Consider the following 13,597-nt stretch of genomic DNA (forward strand, 5'->3'; position numbering starts at 1 on the left):
AGCAGCACGAAGGAACATGAGTGGTGCCATCAAATGGCTAATCTATATCCTGGTTCCTAGAGAGTGGTAGCCTATGGCCTTTCGTCCCTGGAAGTGGGTTTCAATTCCGACAAATGTTCTTCCGTCAAAGCTATTAGGAAGAACATTCTATCCTGGATCATCTTTGTTGTTTATCCTTGACTGGCGGTTCATGAGTTCTGATGCAGCACATCCTCGTTACTGGTTCAAGGCTTATACAATTATCCCGCATTCAAGATCAAGGTCCTATTGCTGCGGCACTGTCAAATAACTATAAATACCTTTGATATCTACACTAGTTTTGATCCCTATTCAATCTTGGAATAACATAATAAATATATTCAGTTCTAATTGTATTTACTCTGTCTATATTTCGTTATTCTAAACAGGTATATCACTTTGAGGAGCAAAAAGACGAGCAAGAGTAGCGGATGCCTTGGTGGCAGATGGAGGAGGACGAGCAGCAGGCTTCTTCTTACGCTTTGCACCTGTATTAGATGCAACGACGGCAGCAAAAGATGGTTGATTTCCTGGAGACAAAATGGTGGCAGAGGTAGCATTGGTGCATGTAGTTGATGCTGATGCTGTTGTGGTTGTAGTAGTGGCAGGAGGTGGGCAAGATGATGATGGTTTGGGAGCCAGGCTAGTTGTAGTACCAGTAGCAGCTGCAAGTTGGGCTTCGAGAGCGTGACGAGCAGCCTCAGACTCTGCCAGGGCTGTTTTTAACCGCTCAATTTCGACATGGGCGGTTTCCAGACGAGCTAAGCGATTTCGAACCTCAATCATAAAGGTTGAAAGTTGCTGTTCACTCGCTGGAGAGGCAGATGGAGGAGTTGTTGTTCCAAAACCAGTTGAAATGTTGATGATATCAACTGATGTTTGTGGATGATGGTGCTGAGAGGTTGGAGAGAGTGTCATTTTCTTTGTTTTCAACTGTTGAGTGAAATCTACAGCGAAAAAAGGTGGAGATCTTGAGGAACTTGGCCGTTTTTGACCTGGAGAAAGAGAGGACGCAGAGCTTAATGCCTGGTTTACTTTGGTGTCGTCTGGAATGGTGTTCTGGCTATGTATTGTATGGATTTGTAGAGTTGGAGCAATTTTTTAATATTACTGGGCTTCAATGTATTAAAAAAATTGGTTAGCGGAAAGAAAGGTCCCGGCTTTAGCTCAGTTTAAGATTGGTTTTTATTTATATGAAATTTAGTGGGCACTCGATGGGAGCATAGCCTAATTTCAAGAATAAATATAGAACAAGTAACTAAAAAAATCCTCCAGAGCACTTTCAAAAGGACAAAAAATGCAGTGACAAGAGTGCAGGACATGGAGACTAGTGGTGCTCACATTGAGGATCTCGAGGGACAACCAACGGATGGGAACTTTGATAATGACTTACCACCGAGGAGCCGCACGTAGAAAACAACAATGGAACATGTTCATCCCTGTCAGATCAACCAGTACGAGAGTACCAAAGAGACGCTGGATCTGGATCCGGAGCAATGACAGCCAGAGGATGCACAAGGCAATCGATAGCATACAGGAGGTTCAGTAGAGCAGGCCAGAAATCAGGAGGACCGGCAGAGGCATTAGTGGGCAAGCAATTAAGAGCATGGTCAATACGGTGCACACCAGGTGGAGCAGGCGGCAAGGCATCGATCAAGGCAGGATCAAGAGCACGACAGTACATAAAGTGATCACGAGAGATGTAGACACCTGCAGGTGACATACAGGGACACTCCTCACGCATGTTAGTAAAGCGGCCAAGACGCCAGCGGACCAAACGACTACGGGCAATACGACCAAGAGGCAGATAGAGTATGGGATCAGGCCTTGTGGTATCAGGACGACAAGCACGAAGCAAAGTATGACGACCAGTGACAGTAGCAGCAGAGAGTTGGAGATCAACCTGATCTTGCCAATAGGCAGCAAAGGTAGTACGCAAGCCAGCAGAAGAAGGAACAGGGTCATGCAGCGACTGATACAGAGGGTTTTCACATATAAAACGATCCAACCTTGTATAGTGCAAATGGGCACGAAGTAGAACCAGCAGACAATCGTCAGGCAGAGTATCAGCACGCAGAGCAAAACGGGTAGCCAGGACATTGTAGCGATGTTTGATACTGGGAAGACAGGTAATGTGCTTGGCGACATTGACCCAAGTACTACCCACAAACATGCCAACAAGTCGGTTTTGCAAAGTATCCATAGCAGTAAAATCACGAGCAGAGAGATGGGAGATAGCCAGACCATATTCAAGCTTAGGACGAATAAATGTCCTGTACAGGCGAGAGGAGAGCAGCAAAGAGAAACCATTGCGGTTGACACCAACAGAGTTTAACAGAGCCATGGTCTTGACAGCACCAGCAGAACGCAGAGACAGAATACCAGGAGCATGCAGGCCTTTGTATCGGAATGGCATACCAAGGTATGTAAATTCGTCAACGACAGGCAGAGCTTCATTGTATAGTACCAGAGGAGAGCCAGCAAGAGCAGCAGCAGTACCAAGCACAGCACATTTGGAAGGCTTCCACCTATATCCAAGAGAGACAGAATGACCAGCAGCAAGATCCAACATACGCTGAACCTCAGACTTTGAACCAAAGACAACCACATCGTCAGCGAACAGGAGACTATTGATAGCAATAGGAGCATCAGTACCAGGCACAGGCAGCATAGTAGCACCAGTAGCACCAGAACGCAAAAGACTCGGTAAAGAATTGATATACAACGAGTACAAGTGAGGACTGAGCACTGAGCCTTGCAGAACACCAGTGACAGGAGAGAAAGCAACCGAGTTGTGATTAGCAATCAAGACAGAAACAGACACATCATCAAACATGTTGATCAACAGACCCAGAACAGCACGAGGAAGACTAGAACCAGCCAAAGCAGACCAGATAACACGACGATCGACTGTGTCATATGCTGACTTGATATCCAAGAAAGAGACAACAGGACGACGACGGTGCGCAACAAAGTAATCATGCATCAAGTCATGCAAGCAGAGGGCTTGATCCAGAGGACTACGTTGAGGGCGGAAACCACCTTGGGCAATGTCAAGAGCAGGAGAATGGGCATCCAGTTCAGGCATGAGAGAGAACTCAAACAGTTTGCGCACAACAGAAGTCAGAGAAATAGGCCTATAGTTGGCGGGATCAGAAGCATCACCTTTCTTGAAAATGGGAAAGACTTGGGCTTGGCGCCAGAGAGCAGGAGTATACGACCATTGATAGCACAACTTGAAGAGCAACGACAAGACAGGAGCAATCTCAGAGACCAAGGACTTGAGCATCTCAGCCTTGATATGATCTGGACCAGGAGCTTTATGTGTTGGGAGCCGTCGAATATGAGATACTAAAGTATCTACATCAAACAGTGACATGTCCACAGGCACACAGAAAGGCAGAACAGAGTCAAAGGTGGGAGGAGCAGCAGGATGAGTAGCATTGGCAAGCAGAGAGCCATCATACACCGAGGCGAGATGAGAACCCATAGCAGAGACAGAAGCAGCAGGACCATCAGGGTGGCTGTACGTAGGAGAGGATTCTTTATTACGCTTGATGCGCTTAATAGCAGCAGTAGCTTTTGAGAAATCACACTCCAGGGCAGTACAAAATTGTTGCCAGGACCTTCGCTTTGCAGCTTGTACCAGGGAACGAAACTTGCGATGAGCAACTTTGTATAAGAACCATTTTTCAGTTTTGGCAATACCAAAGGCATGCCTCCATTGACTATATGAGCGATCGCGTGCAGTAGCAGCATCCTGAATTTCTTGTGTCCAGTACTTCTTCCAATGGCCAGGACGACCAGATTTTACACCAATAGAACTATCCAGAGATTCATACAAACATTGATTCTAAGAATCGTTGAGTGCATCAATATCCGGACGAACACCAGGAGGAGCAGACACCAAACCAGAAAGAGTACCAACCAGAGGAGCAACAGAAGATCGAAAGGATTCACGGAGTAAGCCCAAAGGCTTCTCTTTCGTCAATTTCGAGAGCTTCCATTGACGCCGAGGAGCCAGAACAGAATCACCAGGAGCCACAGTGTCATCGAGAGGTGGCACATACCCGAAAGTAAGTGACATCAATCGATGGTCAGAACCAAGAGACAGATCAGACTCAAGCACCAGTTGAGGATTCACCAACGCAACATCACCAATATTTGTCAAAAACAAATCAATGACACTACTCAATTCTTGCTGCTGCCGAAAAGAAGAGTACGTCGTAACGCCAAAAGCCAAAGACGCATTGAGCACAGACAAGCAATGTTCATCAAACCAAGGTTTGAGAGCATTACCACGAGCATTGGAGATAGCATCACCAGTGAGAGAACCCAACCGAGCATTGAAATCGCCACAGAGGATAGTATCCCTAGTCATAGGTAGTGAACTAAGGGCCGAGAGCACCTTATCAGATGATTAGGGTGGAGGAAAGTAAACACAATGAACCGTAAGGGTGCCAACCTTTAGAGACAGAGTGTGCGGATTATAAGAAGGTAGTTGGGAGACAGTGAAGGGACAGGAAGGAGAGACAAAGGCAGTGACACCACCAGAACCACGATTGAAAGCACCAGGTACTTTTGAACCATAGAGATGGAATTGAGACCAGTTTGTTGGAAAAGAGCCAGATGTAAGCCAAGTTTCAGTAACCAGCAGAACCTGAGTATCCAGTACATGAGAGAGAACATCATGGACTGTTGATTGGCGAAGACCATTGGCATTCCAGAGTGAAAGAGAGACGAAAACCGGGGAGACAGGCACATTAACATTATTAGGCAGTATAGATGGGGCAGAGAAGGAACTCATTATTGATCCACATCAGACATATCACTACCAGATCCAGCCTTGTCCTGGGAATCAGAGTTCAGCTTGCGACGGAACAGGAAATCAGCCTTTTTGGGCTCCTTCTTAGCAAAGCGTTCAACGGCCTGAGCAACGGCAACAGAGAGACTTTCATCGCAGATCCAACCTTTCTGTATAAAGTACTTACCGACACCACTAACATTAAGTGGGCGGAGGAAGGACAAAGTTTGCAGGCAGCGAGCTTCAGTAAATTGGTGGATCAGAGCATGACGATCATCATCAGAGAGGCTGGCGTACTTGGGATCAGCAATATTGCTGGGGTCCAATGGATCAAAAGCAGGAAACAGTTCACCCTTAGCCTTGGTCAATAAAGCAGTAAATTCCTCAACGTATTGAACGTGCAACAGAACACCAATAATATGGGAGGCAGGAAAGCAGATATCCAAGACACGACCCAGATCAACACTAGCATTAGCTAGATGCTTACGCACTTCAGAACGTTGGATCTTTCGGGATCTACCAATATATACATATTGATAGCCCTGGACACCTTTGGTAGCAGCAGTGGTAAAGGCACGACCAGCAGCAAGACGTTTTTTGTCTTTTTTCTTAGGATCAGGCTTGTGAGCAGCAGCAGTAGCGATTTGGGCGAAATTAGGAGCTTCCTTGAGAGGCTTTGGAGACACTGGGATAGAGGAACTTTCGCCCCCCTTGGGTCGACCCGAACCAGGAGAAGTGGTGTGACTAGTAACTGGACCTTGTTGTAATTTTTGAATAACCAGGTCCTTGTCTTGTAAAATTTTTTTCAGATCCTTGTTTTCTTGTTCCAAAGCAGCCAGACGTGTAAGGAGGTCCTCATGCCTGTTAACTTTCTCTGTTACCAAAGTAAGTTGTTGCTGGATTTGTTGCAGTATCGCTGGAAAGTGACTCATATCCAGAGCTTGTAGATTGGTGTCCATGGCGTTGAATATTTTTTGAAATTCCAACAATTCGAAAAAATATGAAACAGGTGTACGACAATTCTGAAATTATAACACAATAAACTGTTGATGGATGCAAGTATACTGGTACAATTTCGAGTGGATTGGAGTACTGGATGATGAGATATTACGTTTTTTGTGGTTTTCAGGATACTTTTTCCGAAGAGGGTGGCAAAAAGTGTCGAAAAACGGGAAGAGATCCGGCTTTAGCTCAGTTTAATATTGGATTTTATTTATTTACAATTGTAGTCAACTGCGGAATCGGTATGATCATATGTTGCAAGACTAACAGTGATTCGGCGGGAAAAAGCATGTTTTAAATTAAAGGTTGAGGGAAGCTGCTAAAGGGAGGGGACCAGTAATGAAAACGGCATCAAAACCCACCAGAGAAGAGGAGAAACAGAAGGAAGAATGGCAATGGCCGCGCCGCAAGACGGGGGAGACGAACAGGACTCAAGGTAGAAACCGGCCAGACGCACCGCAGCACACCTAAACGTGCAAGCACAAATACCGAGTAACATGCCAGGTTAGAAAGGCGGAAAATATGGATGCGAAGGTGGGATTCGAACCCACGACCTCTCGGCATACTCACTGCTTCCGCATGAAGCTCTAACCAAGTGAGCCATTCATGTCAGGGTTGAAGGGTATTCTGACAGTGATTTAGATCTGCAGGATATCATTGACAGACTAAACACAAACAAGAATAAGAAGCGCAGGTTTAAACCTAGAGCGCCAGCTACCAGGAACATTAAACAGCGATTAACCTGGATAGCGCACAACATTACACAAACTATATTGGATAAAATCAATGTTCAAATCTAATATTAATAAAGCACCTTTTTATCCATTCAACTAAAAGGCTATAACATCTTCCTGCACACTCTCTATATCTACTTCCATTTATATCTCGATCAGATCTCAGATTGCATATACTATCTCTACGTATTAGCATCTGACATTCAAGCATCCATCCGGCTTTAGCTCAGTTGGTAGAGCGGAAGACTGTAGTGAATCTGTCATCTTTAGGTCACCTGTTCGAATCAGGTAAGCCGGACATATTTTTCTACATTTTGCGAAATGTAGTGTATGTAGACGTTACAATGGCAGGACCAACAAGAGAGGCAGCTGTGATTGCTATAGTTTTTGTCTTTTAACAATCTGCTCTTTTCGATAATCAGAACTACGGCATATAGTGTTACAAAGTGATTAAATGTAGTATAAATAGTACACTATTTCCGGAAATTATTGGTGCACTTAGAAAAATCAATTTGGAGCACTCATTAAAATACGATTGGTGCACCTGCAAAATAAATTTCGTGCAAAAATTAAAGTGTATTTGATGCACTTTTAGTTCTTTTCTTATCACAAGTATTACTTCATTCAATGGATCAATTTATTTTCGAAGATGGAAACGGCAATCTCTGCAATGAGCAGGGTGAATCAGTTGCTGTTGTCATCTCCATGGAGATAGACAATGAACAATACCCTTTGGCTAACATAACCAACTTTGGTGAGTATACGTATCTGAAGCCACCAGAAAAGCCAAGCAAGACGAGTGAGGCAGATAGTGTAGAAGAAGATGATGATGAAAAAGTGGATTCAAGAGAAATTAAAAGAAAAAGGTATCGTTCATACAAACCTGAAGATAAAGACAAGTTTTTCTTTTACGTTTACGAGAAACAACTGAGCATCCGCGCAGCATGTAAAATGGTAAATATCCCTCCCAGTACTGGTCAAAACTGGTACAAGAAAGGTGCGGAGAGTTTGGCAAAAGACGAGAACCTACCACACAAAAAAGAGAGCAGCAAGTTTGGAAGGCCAGCAAAACTTCGAGAAGAGCACAAAATGGATTTGATCAGCATAGTAGATGAAAAACCAGACCACTACGGCCCAACTGATGCTCTCACAGAACATGGATGTGCTCTTTTGGGAACATCGATGTTCTCATGAGCACATTGATGTTCTCATTTGAGAAGGTGTAGTTTTCCACTGGAATAAAATGGTTTGAATAGCTAAACTATAATATTGTAGGCAACAGAGAGACTTTTATTATCTGTAAGATTCATAAAATTACTAAACGTATTATAAATTGCACGAGAAAATGGCAATTTAAAATTACCTAATAACTACTTATTAAAGTAAAAGAATATATTTCAATAAGATATTCGAGTAGTTTAGTGGGAAGAACGTCAGATCCACAACCGATAGGTTGTGGGTTCGACCGCGGTAGGAGCATTCTTTTTTTCAAATTTCTGAAAATCGATGTGCTTATAAAAGAATATGGATGTGCTCACATGGGAACATTTCGGATGTTCTCATAAGAACATCGGCCGACTTATAATAGATCTTTAGGAACGCCGATGTTCCCATATGAGAGCATTTTTCACCTTTCGGGAACATCGATGTGCTCATTTGAGAACATCAAATAGATTCTCATATGAGCACGTCGATGTTCTCATGAGAACATCAGTTGGGCCGTAGTGGACTCAGTTTTGGAAGAAATGATGGAACAACTGAATGCTCAGTTTGTTGGCCTTGATATTCACCAATCTGCCTTGCACACATTTCTTTATGAAAAGCGTCATTTTTCTCTTAAAAGGGCTCATTTCCACTCTGTAGAGCGAAATAGTCCCGAGAAGATTGAAGAAAGATACAATTGGGTCAAGCAGTGGCAAGAAACTGACATGGATTTTACAAGCAATTGCGTATTTATTGATGAGGCTGCATTTCATATCAACATGAAGCGCAACTATGCATGGTCAGGTAAAGGAAAGCGAGCTGTTGTAAATGTTCCCAAAACTCGAGCAAAAACCACGACAATCATTGGGGCCATATCTTCCTTTGGCATTGTTAACGTGAAGGTGAAGCTTCCAAAAGTTACGGCACCCTCGAAAAAAAGAAAAGCTACAAGTGGCCCTGTTCAAGCAGGTAAGGGAGGAACCGTTACTGGGCATTATTTCAATTTTGTCGCCAGCACTTTGGATGTGATGGATAAGTACGAACAGTTCAAGGATCACTATTTGATTATGGACAATGCCCCTATCCACAAAAACAAAGACATGCAACTGTACATTGAAGGCAGAGGGTATAGATGCGTTTATCTCCCACCTTACTCTCCGGAACTTAATCCAATCGAGCAGTTTTGGTCCATAGTGAAACGCAAGCTCAAGAGAGTAGCGCTTTTGGAAGAAGAAACGCTATCCACTAGAATTTCTGACTCTTGTAACAAGGTTATGATCATCGACTTACAAGGATTTTGCAGATACTCTGCTGCCAGATGGGCTGACTGTTTAGAGAGAAAAAGTATATAATAAACACATTTGGTGCATAATGCACCAAATACGTTTTAATTTTTGCACGAAATTTATTTTGCAAATGCACCAATCGTATTTTAATGAGTGCACCAAAATGATTTTTGGCGGTGCTCCAAATTGATTTTTCTAAGTGCACCAAACTGCTTTTTATTAGTGCACCAATAACTTCTGGAAATAATGTAAGAGTGATAATAGAGTAAGTATAGAGATAAATAGCCAAAGCAGATTCGTCTATAGAAATGAGCACCAGGTTTATAGTTGTCCAACTAGTAAAGAATATAAAAGCAAAGAAAGAGATGTGTAAATAAAGTGATAATAGTAGATAAAGTACAATGAATCAATACGTTAATGTATACAAAGGATTCAAGGGATCTTATATTTGATAAGTTCAATGAAATAACAAAGTTAAGGATCGGAGCTATAGAGCTATATAGATATAATTTTCAGGTAGGAATAAGATAATATTTTATTGTTTGATATCATTTGAATATTTATATTAAATTGATTCTATGAATTATGTGTCCTGAATTCTGTTTCTATATGCTATAATTTGTAATGAAGGGTTGACCCTTCTATGATTGATTTTGATACCCTTAATAATCCTAAAAGCTTGAACAGTTTTTATAGCTGGAAAGCTATATTTGTTGCTGAAAGATGGTGAATGATGATATTGATAATGTTACTAGAGGGTGAAAGGATGGGTAATGTGGAGTTGCTTCCCATTTGTGTGCTTCTATTAGGAAAGAGAGATTGTGGAATACATCCACTATGATCTGCATTCCGACAGTTCATCCAGTTACCAGATTTAGATATAAACTGTATGTACACTGGATTAGATGTACGATATCGATTTATACTATAAGAAGATATGGACTTCAGATACGCTAGTACTATAAGATTCATACTATATAAGATATAGGCTATGGATGGCACCACGGACATGGATGGCACTATAGACTTATACTTGTATTCCGACATTGACTACGGATGTTTACCATATCTGGATAGGCACCAAGATTAATGCAATATGAGCTTGTTGCTTCAGATGTGTACTTCATGATCCACGCTATAAGACACATGCTTGTATCCGTGATACTAGCTACAGATACTTTATGTACTACAGACTTGTACTATATATGAGACATGCTATAGACATGCATACGATATGCTATAGACATGCCATATATCCAGATACATGCTAAAGATGTATGCTTAGCGATATACACTCAGATATGTACTATTAATATAGACTAAGAAGACTGTACCTATCGGATACATGCTACTAGATCGATATTAATTATCCTTATGGAAAGGATAGATCAGGGTACTTCGGATGAGAGTCTAATTATTCATCCAGACAAAGCTAAATCATGATTAGCTTGCTGGAGTTGTCTTTTAGCATGATTAGACATTAGTTGACTTATTTGTTAATCTAATTAATAGAACTTTTATCCATTGTTATAGTATATAAGAAGGATCATCTACCTGGCCAGTAGAGATACTTCAGTTTACTTTACACCTGTCAGTTTGATAATAAAACATACCTTTATCAAGTTGACTTTACTGTTTTTTTATTCTTTTTTTTTCCGTGAATTTTAGTCTATCAAGCCTCAAATTCCACAGCCAGTGCTCTTGCATTGATTACCATGTTATGTCAAAATACAATGTAAAATTGAACCTGCCAAAGAATTACACTTTTATTGAGAATGCATCCCAAGGATGCATTTATATACTTTTTCATTATGCTAGGGTTTACGGCATGATGGTGAACTATAATACAAATAGGTTTACTATCTATCCAACAATTGATTTGTAAATCATGATTGGCATGATTTAACCAAAGGACCTAAGAATAGCCTAAAACCTTTAGTGTGAGACCTTGCTATAACATGTTGTATTCACACATCTAACTGTTCCTGAATCACAATATCGTAGATTGAATTCAGTAATAAACTATGCACATATGGAGCATATGTAAATAAACTGTATCAACATGTAAACGATAACCATGATATTCACATAAGCTAAGTTTTAGTAAGCTGTGTAATGAAATAGCCACCCAAACGCAACTTAATTGAAAACCAAAGTTCATCAAATAGCACTCATTCAAATTCATGCTATTTGGATCTATTAATGAAAGCGCTCAAATGTACATCAAAAACCCATTTAAAAATACTAAAGTAAAGATACACGCTTATATCGCACATCGTGTGAATGAATCACTCCTGATCACAGTGTATTCAATCACACCCATGATGGTCGTAATAGGTGATGGTATATTTATCCAAATAGAATCAAATCAATAACAAGCATATTCAAATATGACAACTATGCCCTGCTGCCATAGTTGCACAATATCCCAGATAAAAGATTCCATGCTTCAATAACAAACATCACACTTTAAACCATCAAGGTTACATTAAATCATGCTATGACGATAGCTCACCCAAGCCCATCAAGGTTACTCAAATCGACCCTTATGGCCAGTGCTCCTGCATTGATTACCACTTTAAATCAAACATCAACAACATTTGCCAGATATCGCAATAGCAGCACCTATTGCTCTCTATCATCACTAATCCTACAAGCCAGATGCAAATGTATAAATACTCTTCTTTTTTTTACTCAATTCCAGGATCTTCAGTTCATTTTATACACAAAATAAAATACAGTTGATTTCTATTGTATTTTACTATTGCTTTATTTTTTTTGTGAAATCTATTTAAACCTGATTTCACTGCATTTTTTACAATATTCAAACTATATTTTATTAAACAAACCTTATCACAATGTCTGACAATACCAACAACTCTGGCTCTCCTTCTGTCCCCTCTGCTCACGGTTCTCCTGCTCAACGTCAACCTGGTGACGATACCATTGAGCACACTAGGCAGCAAGTCCAGGCCATCCACTTGGATCAAGGTACTGATGTCGGACAACAACCTCAACCTTCAAACCATCAAGAGGATATTGCCATGATGGATGCTATGCCATTGCGATCCTCTCCTGTTCCTGCTTTGGCTAACCATGCTCCCAATGATGGTGGTAAATCCTCATCTCAAGTTACTTCTCATTTGTCTGCGTCGACATCATGTTCATCAGGTAATGCATCCTCCTCTGCTGCTGGTTCTAGCACGTTGAATTCCATCAAGAAATTGGTCTGGCGTCGGGATTCGTTTGTACGTCTGTTGCTGGACATGGTCGAGGGAACTGATATGAACAATGAGCACGGTCAAAAGCATATTGAAGATATGCGATCCAAGATTGAGGACCTGAATCGTCTGATCTCCACTGTCAAACACTCAGCCAAGCTGTCCGAATCCAATGTCACCGCCTCACTCACTGGTGACAATGAGGGCATCTCATTGTCCAAGCAAGACCTACCTAAATTCCAACTTCGTTCGCATGCCACCAAGTACTTTCCCAATGAAATCTCCTATGATTCGATTCACCATTTTCTGCGCTCCTTTGAGAAGGTAATTTCGTCTTCCGGAAAGGCAATCGAGGATGTCTGGCGCCGGTATATCCCTCTCACGATACCTTACGACTTGGATCTTTGGTTAAATCAAGAATTACTGAATGCTGAAACATGGGTTGCCGCCAAGGAAAAGTTCACATCAAAATTCAGTAATGCTGCTCTGCGTCTAGATGCTCGCCGGGAGGTACAAACGGCTACTATGAGACATGGTGAAACTACGGAGGAGTACTACAACCGTTTCGCTCGGGCTATGATGGAGGCAGGCTACTCATCTGAGGATACCACTCTTGGCGATACATTCTTGCTCGGCTTCCCCAATGAATGGCAGATCCAAATCAACGCTGTTCTCGGTGTTCACTTCCCTGGGTGTTCTAATTTCACCACCAGTCAGATTGTTACCTGTGCCATGAACGTCCTCAACACTCAAAAGTGTCCTGTTTCGTTTGTCAACGCAAAGCGACATGGTGGTTCTCGTGCTTCGTCATCCTCATCCGGTTCATCTGGATTCTCTTCCTCTGCTGCTGCTTCTTCTTCTGCTCCTCGTTACTACTGCTCAAACCATGGAGGCTCTCAGGCCAGACATCACGAGAAGGACTGTCGTCTGAACAAAGGTGGTTCTTCATCAAGACGTGTAGTTGAAAAGGCAAACGTACCCAAGAAGGCCAGCGGAAACACTTTCTGCAAATGGTGTGGCAAAACTTGGTTCCACGGTCACTCTTGCCCTGAATACCAAGCTACTGTAGGGGGAAAAACTGTCCCGTTCGTTTAAAATTTTGTCTTTTTTCACAAGTTTTTGATCATTTCTTTGTATACAAAGTCGAAATAGATATCGTTTGAATGAGAGAAAGTAGTGCTATTTATACATAATTATAACTTTTTCAAAAACTAAAATTCAATGATTTTATTGGTTAAAAAATAAATATAGAAAAATGTACATTTTATTATAAAATCATTAATAGTGAGTTGAACCACCTTTGCTCTTGATGACAGCCTTGATTCGGGC

The 13,597-nt window shown here is 41.6% G+C and overlaps 6 protein-coding genes and 1 non-coding gene across 7 annotated transcripts; 4 read left to right on the forward strand and 3 right to left on the reverse strand.

Moving 5' to 3' along the window:
• Nucleotides 1–399: 399 nt before the first annotated feature.
• On the reverse strand, nt 400–936 carry ATC70_007075 (uncharacterized protein; the record flags this gene model as incomplete). The annotated part of the gene is made up of 1 exon (XM_064826341.1): nt 400–936. The coding sequence occupies one exon, from the start codon at nt 934–936 to the stop codon at nt 400–402; it is 537 nt and encodes a 178-aa protein (XP_064676439.1).
• Nucleotides 937–1,465: 529 nt separating this feature from the next.
• Nucleotides 1,466–4,399, reverse strand: ATC70_007076 (uncharacterized protein; the record flags this gene model as incomplete). The annotated part of the gene is made up of 2 exons (XM_064826342.1): nt 1,466–3,871; nt 3,926–4,399. The coding sequence occupies 2 exons, from the start codon at nt 4,397–4,399 to the stop codon at nt 1,466–1,468; spliced, it is 2,880 nt and encodes a 959-aa protein (XP_064676440.1).
• A 425-nt stretch (nt 4,400–4,824) lies between these two features.
• On the reverse strand, nt 4,825–5,781 carry ATC70_007077 (uncharacterized protein; the record flags this gene model as incomplete). Its single annotated transcript, XM_064826343.1, has 1 exon — nt 4,825–5,781. One exon carries the CDS (start codon nt 5,779–5,781, stop codon nt 4,825–4,827), a length of 957 nt encoding a protein of 318 aa, XP_064676441.1.
• A 992-nt stretch (nt 5,782–6,773) lies between these two features.
• ATC70_007078 lies at nt 6,774–6,856 on the forward strand. The gene has a single exon. It is a non-coding gene; the product is annotated as a tRNA-Tyr (tRNA).
• Nucleotides 6,857–7,185: 329 nt separating this feature from the next.
• Nucleotides 7,186–7,752, forward strand: ATC70_007079 (uncharacterized protein; the record flags this gene model as incomplete). Its single annotated transcript, XM_064826344.1, has 1 exon — nt 7,186–7,752. One exon carries the CDS (start codon nt 7,186–7,188, stop codon nt 7,750–7,752), a length of 567 nt encoding a protein of 188 aa, XP_064676442.1.
• Nucleotides 7,753–8,303: 551 nt separating this feature from the next.
• ATC70_007080 (uncharacterized protein) lies at nt 8,304–9,113 on the forward strand (the record flags this gene model as incomplete). The annotated part of the gene is made up of 1 exon (XM_064826345.1): nt 8,304–9,113. One exon carries the CDS (start codon nt 8,304–8,306, stop codon nt 9,111–9,113), a length of 810 nt encoding a protein of 269 aa, XP_064676443.1.
• Nucleotides 9,114–11,905: 2,792 nt separating this feature from the next.
• On the forward strand, nt 11,906–13,363 carry ATC70_007081 (uncharacterized protein; the record flags this gene model as incomplete). The annotated part of the gene is made up of 1 exon (XM_064826346.1): nt 11,906–13,363. The coding sequence occupies one exon, from the start codon at nt 11,906–11,908 to the stop codon at nt 13,361–13,363; it is 1,458 nt and encodes a 485-aa protein (XP_064676444.1).
• Between the last annotated feature and the right edge of the window lie 234 nt (nt 13,364–13,597).

The sequence above is a fragment of the Mucor velutinosus genome (assembly GCF_035048745.1).
Source record: "Mucor velutinosus strain NIH1002 chromosome Unknown tig00001549, whole genome shotgun sequence".
Classification (NCBI taxonomy): Eukaryota; Fungi; Mucoromycota; class Mucoromycetes; order Mucorales; family Mucoraceae; genus Mucor; species Mucor velutinosus.